We start from the raw sequence: 13,126 nt of genomic DNA, 5'->3' as shown, positions 1-13,126 counted from the left end.
TAGTATATTATACAAAATAATACAAAAGATACATAATGATAATGAACATTTGTAATTTTTCACCTAAAAATAAAAAAAAATCCACTATTTCCAAATAATTATTCATCAATCAAACAAGAAACATTTGTCACGCATGTCATAAAATAATTTAATCACTCATTTTCAACATTCTCCACCTCTCTTCTCCTCACCTCTTGAAAATTGATTGCAAATCGACGTTCAAAATGAAAGCCAACAGTGCTTGGAGTAATTAAAAATTTTAAAATACTCAATCATTGGATTTTTAAATTTTTGTTTGTTTCTCTTTAATCCAATGTGAAATTATGTACTTTATAAAAGTGTTTAATTTTTTTTGTGTATATAATTTTTTTTTGCAGTATTTTCAGCGTTTGAAATATTTTCATTATTTTATTTATTTACCTATTTATATTAAATTTTTCAATAAAATATAACGTTTGTAGTTGTGAATTTTAATTTTGTTTGTTTTGGTTTTATGCTTTCAGTTGGGAAATTTTTTTATTTAGACAAGAATTTTTTTTTAAGCTCAGTAGTTTCGATAAAAAACATTTATAATTGAATTTTAATTTTTTGTTTTCGTCTTTGCTTTCCGAAGGTAAATTTTTATTTTTTTTTAATTTGAGAGAAGAATTTTATTTTTCTTTAAAAGCGCAGTAGTTTTAATAAAATATAACGTTTATAATGTAAAATTTTAATTGCGTTTGTTTTCGTCTTTGCTTTTAAGGAGGTAAATTTTTATTCTTTTTAATTTAAGAGAAGAATTTTGTTTTTCTTTAAAAACGCAGTAGTCTCAATAAAATATGACGTTTATAATGTTAAATTTTAATTTTATTTGTTTTCAGTTGGGATTTTTCACGTACTATGTTGCGGTGATGGGCGAAGTGAATCCCTCGGGGCCGGTCCCTATCGACAGCGTCTTTATATACAGGCCGGACAAACGCCTTGAGCTCTGGAGGTTTGCCTTCTACATGTTCCTTCATGCTGGGTAAGTCGGTTTTCTTATTCAACATTTTTCTTCTAAAAGTTTGATTAAAGGCTTCTTCTTCTTCCTCCTCTTCTATTTTTTTTTTACTTTTTCCTTTTTTTTCTCCTTCTTTTTTTTTCTTTGTTAGTACCTTCAACTTCTTTCCTTTACCTAATATTATGTTGACACAACCAGAGTATAACCAAGTTTGGATGGTTCCAACAAGTTCTAGGCTAATTTTATGGTAGTGCCTTAGTTGATCAAAGGAGTTTACTAATATTAAATTTACAAAGTTTCAAAAAAGGAAAAAAACATTTTTTTTTATAAAAGTGAGCGATGTATTTTATATTTTTACGGAAATCCTTTTTAGAATTTTCGAAATTTAATTTATTATTAAAGTATTATTTATTTTATTATTATTATTTAAAAATTTGTCTTACAGTGAATAACGAAAAAATAAATAAAAGTAAAAAACATTTTTAAATAGAAAAAAAAACAGAAAACATAGTTTTTCTAAGGATATCAAATTGAGAAAAAAACTACTTTTGATTCGTTTTTTGTCTCAATTTGATATCCTTAGAAAAACTAAATTCTTACTTTCGAGTATGAAAAAAGTATAGTGCGAAGATTGATAATTACAATTTTTATTATTTAATTTAAAAAATGATACTAAAATTTTTTAATAAAATTGAATTTTCGCAAAGTTAATTTGAAAATTCTAAAAAATAAGAATTTTGAAATTTTCCAATTGTACTGTTTCAAGATAATTGAATTTTTATAAACAAATAATTGAAAATTTTTGAAATAATTGAAATTTCTTTACATTCTGTTAAAAATAATTAAATTCTTTTAAAGAATTTTATTTAAATTTTTCGAAAATAATCAAGGGAAATTAGTCACCGTAATGATAATTATATTTTTAAAAATTGTTTAAAATTAATACAATTTTAATCTAATTCCTTGAAAAGTGTTATTATTCTTAAAATTTTTTATTAAAATTCGTCGAAAGAATTCAATTATTTATAGAAACTGTAAAAAGAATCCTTCTCTAGAATTCAATTATTTCCATAAATAGCAAAATTCTTTAGATTTACTAAATTCTTTTGAATATTATTTTTAAGAAAAAAATTCTTCACAAGAATTCAATTATTTTCATAAATTTCCATAAAATTCTAAAAAACAATTCAATTATTTTCAAAAGTAATAAAATTCTTCACAGAAATTCAATTATGTTCAGGAAAGAATTCAATTATTTTGAAAAATTTTAATAAATCCTTCGAAACAATTCAATTATTTCCTTAAATAGTAAAATCTTTGCAAAAATTAAATTATTTTCTAAAATTTTAATAAATTTTTCGAAACAATTTAATTTTTTAAAATTTTTAATAAAATATTTCCGAAAGAATTAAGTTATTTTCTGAAATTTTAATAAATCCTTCGAAACAATTCAATTATTTTTATAAGTAGTAAAATTCATCGCAAGACTTAAATTATATTTTATAAATAATAAAATTCTTCTCACAAATTCAATTATTTTCAATAAAATTTTAATAAACTTGAAAAATGAAATATTTAAAAATAATTATCAATAGAAACGATTATTTTGAAAAGTTGAAAAAATTCTTTGTTTAATTCAATTATTTTCCAAATTTTTATTTAAAATTATTAAAAAAAAACATTATTTTCAAAAAATTTTAAAATACTTGTCAAAAGAATTTAATTATTCATCAAAACTCTCGTAAAAATTTTGGAAGTCATTTGTAGATTTATTTATGTTCGAAATCACATAAATTTAAATTTGATGAGAAAAAAAAATCGTGAAATAACTGCAGGAATTTTGTTGAACGAAAATAGTTGACATCCCGATTAACTTTAAAAAAAAATCCCATAGATCCTAAAAGCTTATTTTCTAAAAAAAAAAAAATGTAAATTTTTAATTCGAAATTTAGGAATCGTTATAAAAATTATTAATCAGAGAATTAATTGCATGATCCAATTTTCTGCAATTATTATTATAATTATTAGCATTCGGCAAAGTTAATGGCATTTTACGTGCATTATTAAAGTTTCCCACGCGTAATCGAGCATGTTTGGGAGCGGTCCTGTGACTTGGTAGCACTTTCGCATTAATAACAAAGTGATAGTCGATAGCAAAACCACCATCACCACCATCAACATTACTGTATACCAGAAATGTAATGAGTTTCATGGGAAACGTGGGTTATTCTTATCGCTATTTACGTAAATACTTCAAATACGTGTACGCATGTATATATAAATATATATTTTTTTTTATATGTACGCATGTGTGTATATATATATATATATATTCGTAGGAAAACACAGAACGTTCTTATCTTAGTTTCCATGAATAATTTAAAGAACGTCGCGCGTTTGAAAACTTCACATTCCCTATAGCTTGCTTCTTGTCCTTCTTTTCCCGCTTTTCAACCCTCCCCCTACTCCCCTATTTTATCCCATTTGTCACATCGTTTCCCTTTTGCAAAACCCCTCGCACGTTGAACAATAAGACGTGTTCACACATTTTTATCACTCGCACACGAAAAATGTCACTCGCTAAAGATTTTCACTATCCATTATTGACAGATTATAAAAAAAAAAGAAAAAAAATATGGAAAATGAAAAGAGGGAATATAAGAGTTCTTTTTTTTTGGGAAAAAAATTGAAATTCTTATTCGTATAAAACTTCAATCAAATTGTCAAGGAGGAAATTTTACAAGTTTCAGAAAAATTGAGGAAGAAAAAAAGAAAATTACTATTTTGATTCTATATTAAGTACTTTTAGTTAAGAAATTTTTTAAATATTATTAAATTTTATTAAAATTTTCATTTTTTTTTATTTCTACACTTTTATTTTATATTTTCCATCTATTACTGAAGGAGAAATATTATTATTTATTATATATTATCATCCCTGATTATTATTAATAATTAGAATTATTTTGTCCAGGCAACAACTATTATAATTAATAACAATATTTGAAGTTATAATTGTACAACAAATATAATATTTAATAAATAATTTAATATAATAAATGTAAATAGTAAAAAAAAATAAAATAATTAAACAACAAAACAATTGAATAAAGAAACAATATAAAACGGAATAAATAGAAAAATAAAGTAAATTAAAAAAGTAAAATAATTGAACAGCGAAATAATAGACAGTAAAATAAAAGCAAAACGGAATAATAGAAAAACGGAATAATAGAAAAACGAAATTATAGAAAAACAAAATAATAGAAAAGCAAAACAATAGAATATAAATTTCTGTTAAATTTATTTATAAATATTTTTAATTGTAAAATTTTTCGAAAACAATAATTTCTTTTTTTTAATATTTTAAATATTTAATTATTATTATTTTTTCATAGGAATTAAAATTTTCAAAAAATTTATAATTTAAGAATATTGGTACTGTAACTTTTTAAAAATTATTTTCATATTCTATTATTATCTAAAATTTAAACCAAAATTCATTTTCAAATCAATTTTTATTAGAAAATTCTACGAGAATTCAATTATTTAAATACAAAAGTAAATTATTCATTGAATAATTAAATGTTTCTGGAAATTTAATTTTTATAAAGAATTTTATTATTTAACAAATTTTTTAATAATTGTATTCTTTTGACGAATTTTAATGAAAAAATTTAGTTACATTTTTCAAGGAATTTGATTAAAATTGTATTAAAAATAATTGACATTCTGCGATGAGTTTTATTATTTCAAAAAATAATTGAATTATTGAGAAGAAATTTATGGAAAATTTGTAAATATTTGGATTCCTGTGAAATTTTTATTGTTTATGAAAATAATTAAATGTTTGCGTAGAATTTTATTAAAGTTGTTTTTAAATAATTGAATTCTTTTGGGTAATTTTATTTAAAAAAATAGTAAATATTGAAAATCATTGAAATGAGGAAAATTTTTGAAAATAATTGAAATTTTGACTAGAAATTTATTAAAATTTTTGAAAAGAATTGAATTTTGAAGAAGAATTTTTTTATTTATAAAGATAATAATTTTGAACATAATTGAATTTTGTGATAAGAATTTTATTACTTTTGAAAATAATTGAATTTCTGCAATCATTTGTAACTTCTTTAAAATTCAACTTTTTTTAGTGTTTTTAACTAAAATTCTTCTATAAATCCATTATTTTTAATAATAAATTAAAAATATATTGACAAATTTAACTAATTTTAGAAGATTTTAAATTATTAAAATTTTTCAAAAATCTTAGTTCTTTAAAATTTCTAATTAAATTCATTCAAATCAAAAAAATTTTTAAGGATAGGAATGAAATAACGAAATAAACAAAATAACAAAAAAGAAATAACGAAACAAAGTAGTAAGAAAATAAAATACTAAAATTAAGAAACCAAAAAAATAGAAGTACAAACAAAATAGGGCCTTAATAAAATACAAAAAATAAAATTACGAAAAATAAAAATATAAAAATAAGAAACACCGCAGGAAACAGAAAGAGAAAAATACCAGAATGAAATTGTTCTCCATATTTATGAAGAAAATTCATAAAAAAAAAATGAACAAATATTTTTAATACTCGATATAAATTATGTAGCTCACAATTTGCAAAGTCCTGCAACAAATATTCTCGAGAAAATGAAAGGGAAGTAAAAAAGAAAAAGGGAAGCGAAAATTCCACACTGGTATATTGTTCTTCCTTTGCCTTAATAACCAAAGTTTTCAGCCTTCAATGTAAGCGCGTGAAAACCCCGTGTGCGTGAATTGTTTATTTCCACTTTTCTGCCAGAATCGGCCTGAAACTTTTCACTTTATGTTCAACTTCTTTTTTACTTTTCCTCTCTCTCTTTCTCTCTTTCATTTCTATGTTCCTTTTTTCGGTTCTTTTTTTCCTCTTTTTTTCTCCTTCTTCTTTTTGTTTTTTATACATGTTTTTCACCGTCTATAACATTGTGTTGGTTTCTACTTGCCTACATATAGTATGGACGTTAATTAAAGCAGACGTATTGCAGAAAGCATTCATTAAGTTTCAACGTCGACGCGACGTGAGAAAAACGCAACGCGCCCATAATGCACAAAAAAAAGGGAAAAAAAAGAGAGAGAAAAAAATAGAAGAAGAAAAGAAAAATACACGAATTATGGTAGCCAAATGTTACCGACGCACGTAAACATTAAAAAGAAAAGATCTCTGCAATTACAAGTCAAATTGTCCAATAAAATTTTTCCTTCTTTAATTATGCGCAGTCATTAGTTTTTTTTTTATTATTATTATAGTTTTAATTCCTGGAATTAAATTTTATCTTGATTTTCATTATTCTGACGTTTTTCTTCGTAGCATTCTTTGAAATTTGTTTATTTTTCATTTTGCGCGGTAAATAATGATAATTATTATTATAATATAGTAATTATGATGAATTTTCCTCGAATTCGTAGTTTTAATTTTCTAAACTTAAATAATAATAATAAATAATAAATAATAATTTAATAATTATGTTAATTATTAAAATAATTATAGTAATTATTAAAACAACAATTAAAATAATTATATTAGTCCTTCATTTTTTCATGTTTTGAATTTTAAAATTAATGAAATTTTAATTTAATGCTTTGATGACTAAAAAATTAGAAAAGTTAATCAAACCAAATTGTTTTCAATTAAAAATATTTTTTCATTATTTCTTATTTATTTCTTTTATAATTTTAAATCTGAAATAATTAAATTCTTATAAAGAAATGTATCTAAATTTTTCAAAAATAATTAAACTTGTAAAAAATTTAATGAAAATTTTTAATAACAAGTGAATTCTTACGACAAAATCAATTAAAATCTTAAAATAATATAAAAAAACATTAATTTCTAGCAAGAATTTTAATATTTAGGAAAAGACATAAATTTTTTTTAAAGCATTTGATTAAATTTTCTTCTCATAAAGAATTTTATTAAAATTTTTTAAAATAATAAAATTTTTGCCAAGAATTTTACTAAAATTCATGAAAATAATTCAATTCCTGTTAAGAATTTTATTATAATTCTTTAAAAAAATTCAATGCCTGTCCAGAATTTTATTAATTATGAAAATAATTTAATTCTCTTAAATAATTTTATCAAAATTTTTCCAAGTAGGTAATTGAATTTCTGAGAAGAATTTTATAAAAATTCTTTAAAATTATTACATTCTTGCGAAAATTTTTAAAAATTATGTAAAGTAATTGTAATCATTAGAAGAATTTTATAAAAATTTTTGAAAACAGTAATTAATTAGTAAATTACTTAATAATTAATATTTTCTTTCAATTTTGAATTTAAAAATTATGTAAAATAATTTGTAATCATTAGAAGAATTTTATAAAAATTTTTGATAACAGTAATTAATTAGTAAATTACTTAATAATTAATATTTTTTTCAATTTTGAATAATAATAATAGTATTTATCGTTAATAATTGAATTAAATAACAGTAATTATTATTTTTATTATCATCATTATTATTACTATTATTTTACATACACAGTAAAAATGTAAAACTAGAGGAGACATTATTCTTGGAATTTGAAAATAAATTATAGTGAGGTTAAGCGTTTAATCTAGATTCTTAAGGAAAAATTTTTTCTCCATTTTCTGCAATGTTTTACATAACATTTCCATTTCAAGTAATGCGGCAGTTGGGTTTTGAATATATATATATATATATATATATACTTTTTTTTGTATTCTTTCGAGGATTTCTTTGGTCGAATCCGCAGGCTTCATGTATAGTGAGGATGAAATCGAGTTTAATTTTTTTTTAAACATTCCAAGAGCGCTCTCAAAGAAGGAGAGAGAAAGAGAGAGAGATAGAACGAGAAATGAGGAGGGGGGGTAGGTCGTCATGCATGCATAATCGCAAAGAGAAGGCGTATCGGTACGAACATCATTATTCAAATCTGCCGGTCCAAGTTTCCGCGGAGTCCCGATTTACTTCCGGCAAGTCGAATAGACTCTAATGCGATGGGTACAGGTGGTAGAATCTCGACTTTGGATTATGCGCGATTAATGGAACTCGTTGAGAAAGTCCGCAAGTCGCGCGAACTATAAAATGACAGAAAAGAGAGAGAGAGAGAGAGAGAGATCATTTTGCGAAAATGTTGCGCGAAGAAAAATTTACAAAATAATAACGATAATGGTGGTGAAAAAAAAGTAACAATAATAAATAAGTGAATAATAATAGTAATAAAAAAATAATAAATAATTGAATAAGAATAGTAATAAAAAAAATAATAATAAATAATTTAATAATAATAGTAAGAATAATTTCATTTTTATTTTCACTTTCACTTTGACAAAATTTAATTTTTATTTTTGACAGAATTTTATTTCCACTTTTACTTTTCACTTTTACTCTGACAGAATTTCATTTGCACTTTCATTTTCACTTTTACTTTGACAGACTTCCCTTTGCACTTTCATTTTCTCTTTTACCTTGATAGAATTTCAGTATCACTTTCATTTTCACTTTTACTTTCACTGTGACAGAAATTTATTTTCACTTTCATATTCGTCACGACAGATTTTCATTATCTCCTTTATTAAACATTTATTTTCACTTTGAAAATAAAAATGACACTGAAGAAAAATAATCGACGTGGAAAGTGATAATTTTCCAAAGTGAAAATGAAAATAAAAATTAAAGTCTCGAAAAATAAAAGTGAAAATGAAAATGAAAGTAAAAAGGAAAGTGCAAATGGAAGTTAAGGTCAAAATTAATTATTGTAAAGCGTCAATTAAAATTTTACAATTAATATTTAATATTATTAAAATATTAAAATAAATCTTCAATAAATGTTCTTAAAAAAAATTCTAATAATTGAAATTGATAAAATAAATAAAAAATAAATTCCGAATAACTAATGCTAACAAATTTAAGAAAAAAACATACAAAAAAAAAAGAGTAATAAAGTATAAAGAAATAAAATAAAAAAAAAATTAATATCAATTTACTCGCACTATTGAAAAAGCAGTATTTTTAGAATCTAGTGATGCTTAAAAATAAATGACAAAAGGATAAAAAAAAAACAAAGAAACGAAACAAAAGGGAAGGAACAATTTTAAAAAGTGAATGACAAAGGATAGAAATAGAAAAAGGAATTTTTTTCCATTTCAATGTTTATCGGAAATATTTTATTTTCCTTTAATTGTGCCAATGGAAAAATGCATCTCATAGAACTTTTATCACGATCGTGATTTTGCCCCTAAAATGACGAGGGTTTATATATTTTTTTTGTTTATTTTTTAATATACTTTTTTTGAAATTATATGGTTATTTCTATTAAAACTACTTTATTTCATACTCGAGAGTAAAAATTTAATTTACGCAAAATTAATTATTAAAAACTATAAGTTCCCAATGGGAAATTTACAACTGGCGTAGTACTGCGCCAGCACTGGCAGCACTGGCGGCAAGGCTGAGAGCCAGCACTGGCATGGCACTGGGATGATAACGCCGTCCGGCGCTGCCGAAGTACTGTCTGTCAGTGCTGCCAGACAGCGCTGGCGCAGCACTGGACCAGTGCTGGCTGAGAATATTGCCGCAATAAATGCCGTATTGTTATTAATTAGTCGTAAATTCATAATTATAAATAATTTAACAACGAAATGGTAAATAATATTAATAAATAGTTATTATTCACAAAATATTTCTCTTCTTAAAGAAATTGTATTAAAGATGGAGACTAACAATGGTTATAGTAAATGAAGTAGAAAAAATTGTTTATAACATTTAAAAATTAAATAATAAACAATTACAGTAAGTGTGCATTAGATTTTCATATTTTAGTACCTGACGATTGGAATCTAGAAATATCGCAAACCTATGAAAATAAACAAAATTGCTGACGAGGGGAATCGAACCTACGACCTACGGACTAACAGACTAACGCTCTAACCACTATGCTAACGACACGTGTGTGCAGTAAAATTTTAATATCTCAGTATCATTCAGACATACAATTATTGAGTCAAAGATGAGAAAAAAATAGGGATACGTTAGAAATAATAAATTGAAATAAAATAAATTAATCTGAATTTTTAATAATTAAATTAAATTTTTTTATACTTATTGCATTTAACATTTTACGTCATTCTTAAATTACGTGGTAATTTTTAAATAATTTTTTATTCATAGTTAGAAGTATAATAGTATTTTAATAGGAACCAAATTATTATTGAGATTAAAGTTTAAATTTTGTTTATAATTTTAATTTGTTTAAATAATTTATTATTTACAAAATTAGACAATTATGTTAAATTATTATTATTAAATTTAATAAGAATAAAAAATGAACAACTGAAAAGTAAAATATTAATTTTTTTCAATAAATTTATATTTATAAACATTCATAATATAAACTTTTCTTATAATTTTTTTCAAGTTTATGTCAAAAAAGCAATGTTGGCAAAGAGCGTCGTGAACAATTTTTCTATACTCAACCAGCACTTGCCGCCGTGGCTTGTCCAAGCTTTGGCGAAACAAAAATTCTGTACTGCGCCAGCACTAATTTTCGAGGCTCGGCTAGATTACGCCGAACAATCGTCTGAGTACTAAGCCAGTGGTGAACATCGGCACTACACTGGCATTTCCCATTGGGTTTTTTCTTTTTTGAAGAAAATATTATTTTCAATACAATTTTAATTAAATTTTCTCGAAAGAATTGAATTATTTAAAAATAATTTTGATAAATATATTTTTATATAATATTTTTTTATTATATTAGATTTTTTTCCGTTATGCCTGTATATTGTTTTATATAAATTTTTCTTGTTGTATATATAAATGCATTATTTATATATTTGAATAATTGCTCTTGACTTCTCTTTTTTATTAAAAAAAAAATAAATAAATAAAAAATTTTTTGTTCTTCTCTTTGCACTAGTTGAATTATCACCGGTTTTTGTAGGACTCTGTATTCCTCGCACATCACGTCGGGTCCTCAATGATAAATCGTTGAGAGACCAACGTGCACACGTGAAATTCGCACTATCACATAGAAACGGTGATGAAAATGCATTGTGCACGTTCAACGTGACCCTAAAGTTGCTTTTGCTAGAGTGGGACAGGATAGTCCTTCTTGTGTGCGCTCCATTTGGATGATTGCGTCGTTATAACACATCGATCCAGTCGATGCCCAACACAGGAAATAATACCTCGGCCATCTGTATTTCTCTCCCTCTCTCACTCACTCTCTTTAGACAAATATATATATATATATATATATGTATGTACCTACATTACCAATCATGAGTATCAGACCACTTATACCTATATACCCTTCTTTTGTCGTTTACCAAAAAATTCCCTTCAATTCGATAAGAGAAAATGGGACGTCTTCAAATTTACTAAAGTGCATGTAATCGAACAAGTATTCTTGTTTGGAATCAATTTTTTCCCTTTGTCCTCTAAATTGTAATGATTATTAGTCTTCAATTTCTATTTTTAGAATTTTTTCGGGGAAAAAGTAATTTTTTGGGGACATTTTCTGTAAATTCTCGGAAACATTATAGAAATTGACATAAAGTGGTTTCTTTTTACATTTTTTGCAGCAATTTTTTTGTCAATTTTCTGAAATTTGGAAATATTACGGAAATTGACTTGAAGTATTTTCTTTTCGCCTTTTTTGCTTTTCTTTTTTTTTTTGCCTTCTTGAAAAGTAATTAACCAAGTTGAAGTCCACAACGTTGATCAACGAAAAAAAATTGTTTACTTTGTAAATTAATTAAAAATACGCAACAATATTGACACAAAAATATTTAGAAAAAAAAGATTTATGTTTATATTTTGATAATAATTATTTTACAATTAAATTTTAAATTAAAAATAATACTTGAATGTATTAAATAAATTTTTTTCGTTGATAAACGTTGTAGACTTCAACTTTGTAAGTAATTATTCAAATTATTCAATAATTCAAATTAAACTTTAGAAAAATTTGAATTAGAATTTAATAATTTTACTTATTTAAGTTCAGTAGATTTGCGTTTACAATTTTTATAATCAATTTAATTTCAACAGATTTTAAATTCAACTTTTAGAACATTTGAAATAGAATTTAATATTTTTACTTTATTTATTAGGAAATTTTATTCAAAAATTAAAAAAATAATTTAATTTTAGTAGATTTTCTTTTATAATTTTTATAATCAATTGAATTTCAAAAGGTTTCGAATTGAACTTTTAGAAAATTTGAATTAACATTTAATAATTTTTCTTAAAAATCAAAAAAATATTTAATATTATTAAATATTAAATATTAAATATTAAATATTATTTATTAGCTTTGCTTTTACAATTTTGATATTTAAATTGAAATTGAATTTCAAATGGTTTCAAATTTTATTTTCGGATTTGCATTAGAATTTAATAATTTTACCTAATAATTTGATGATTTTACTTAAAAAATCCAAAAATAATTCAACTTTTGCAGATTTTAATTTTCATTTTTTCTTAATAATTGGATTTCAAAAAGTTTTTGAAAATTTTCTTTACGAATAATTAAATTCTCAAAGAATTTTAACAAAAATTATTAAAATATACAAATAATTTACTTGGAGAAGAATTTTAGTTGAAAATTCGAGAAAAAAATTAAATTGAAATTTTGAAAATAATTTTCGAGAACCCGTGTGGAAATTGAATCTGGGCGCTAGCCGTGCTATGTCCGGGGAGCCCAACTACAAGCCAGCCCCTGACCAGAAATCTAACTTTGATGTCATGGCTAACTCGGACTATTTCCACACGGGAAATTACAGTAGCAATTTTTTGTAGATTATCGAATTTCAAAGTGTTTGAAAGTTGGTGGTTTTGAATTTGAAAATTTTAATTTTTATGGAAAAATAATAATAATAATAATGAAATAATTATTCAAAAAAGAAAAAAATTGTAATGTTTCGAATAATTTTGCAATATTATAGATATTTAGAAATTCTTGAGAAGCAACTATTTTGGGAATTTTCTAAAAATTCATTTTCTTTTTCCCTTTTTTGCTTCTTTTTTTCTTTTTCCTTTTTTTGTGGAGCAATATTTTTGGGGGAATTTTTTGAAAATTCGTTTTCTTTTTGCTTTTTTTGCATCTTTTTTCTTTTCTTATTTTTTTGGGAGCAAT

At 23.5% G+C, this 13,126-nt stretch overlaps 1 protein-coding gene across 2 annotated transcripts in view; it reads left to right on the top strand.

Moving 5' to 3' along the window:
• Positions 1 to 13,126, top strand: part of LOC122510302 (protein rhomboid-like) — a 193,524-nt gene that overhangs the window by 95,550 nt on the left and 84,848 nt on the right. For both annotated transcript variants that reach the window (XR_006302430.1, XM_043624841.1), the window contains exon 3: positions 861 to 1,003. Coding sequence is in view for 1 of the 2 variants with exons in the window: in XM_043624841.1 (XP_043480776.1) it covers positions 861 to 1,003 (143 nt within the window). In the remaining variant the exon portion in view is untranslated. The remainder of the gene's footprint in view (positions 1 to 860; positions 1,004 to 13,126) is intronic.

This window comes from Leptopilina heterotoma, unplaced genomic scaffold (assembly GCF_015476425.1).
Source record: "Leptopilina heterotoma isolate Lh14 unplaced genomic scaffold, ASM1547642v1 Lhet_120, whole genome shotgun sequence".
NCBI classification, from domain to species: Eukaryota; Metazoa; Arthropoda; class Insecta; order Hymenoptera; family Figitidae; genus Leptopilina; species Leptopilina heterotoma.
The sequence above is the reverse complement of the archived record's forward strand: the minus strand, read 5'-3'. Positions and strand labels throughout refer to the sequence as shown.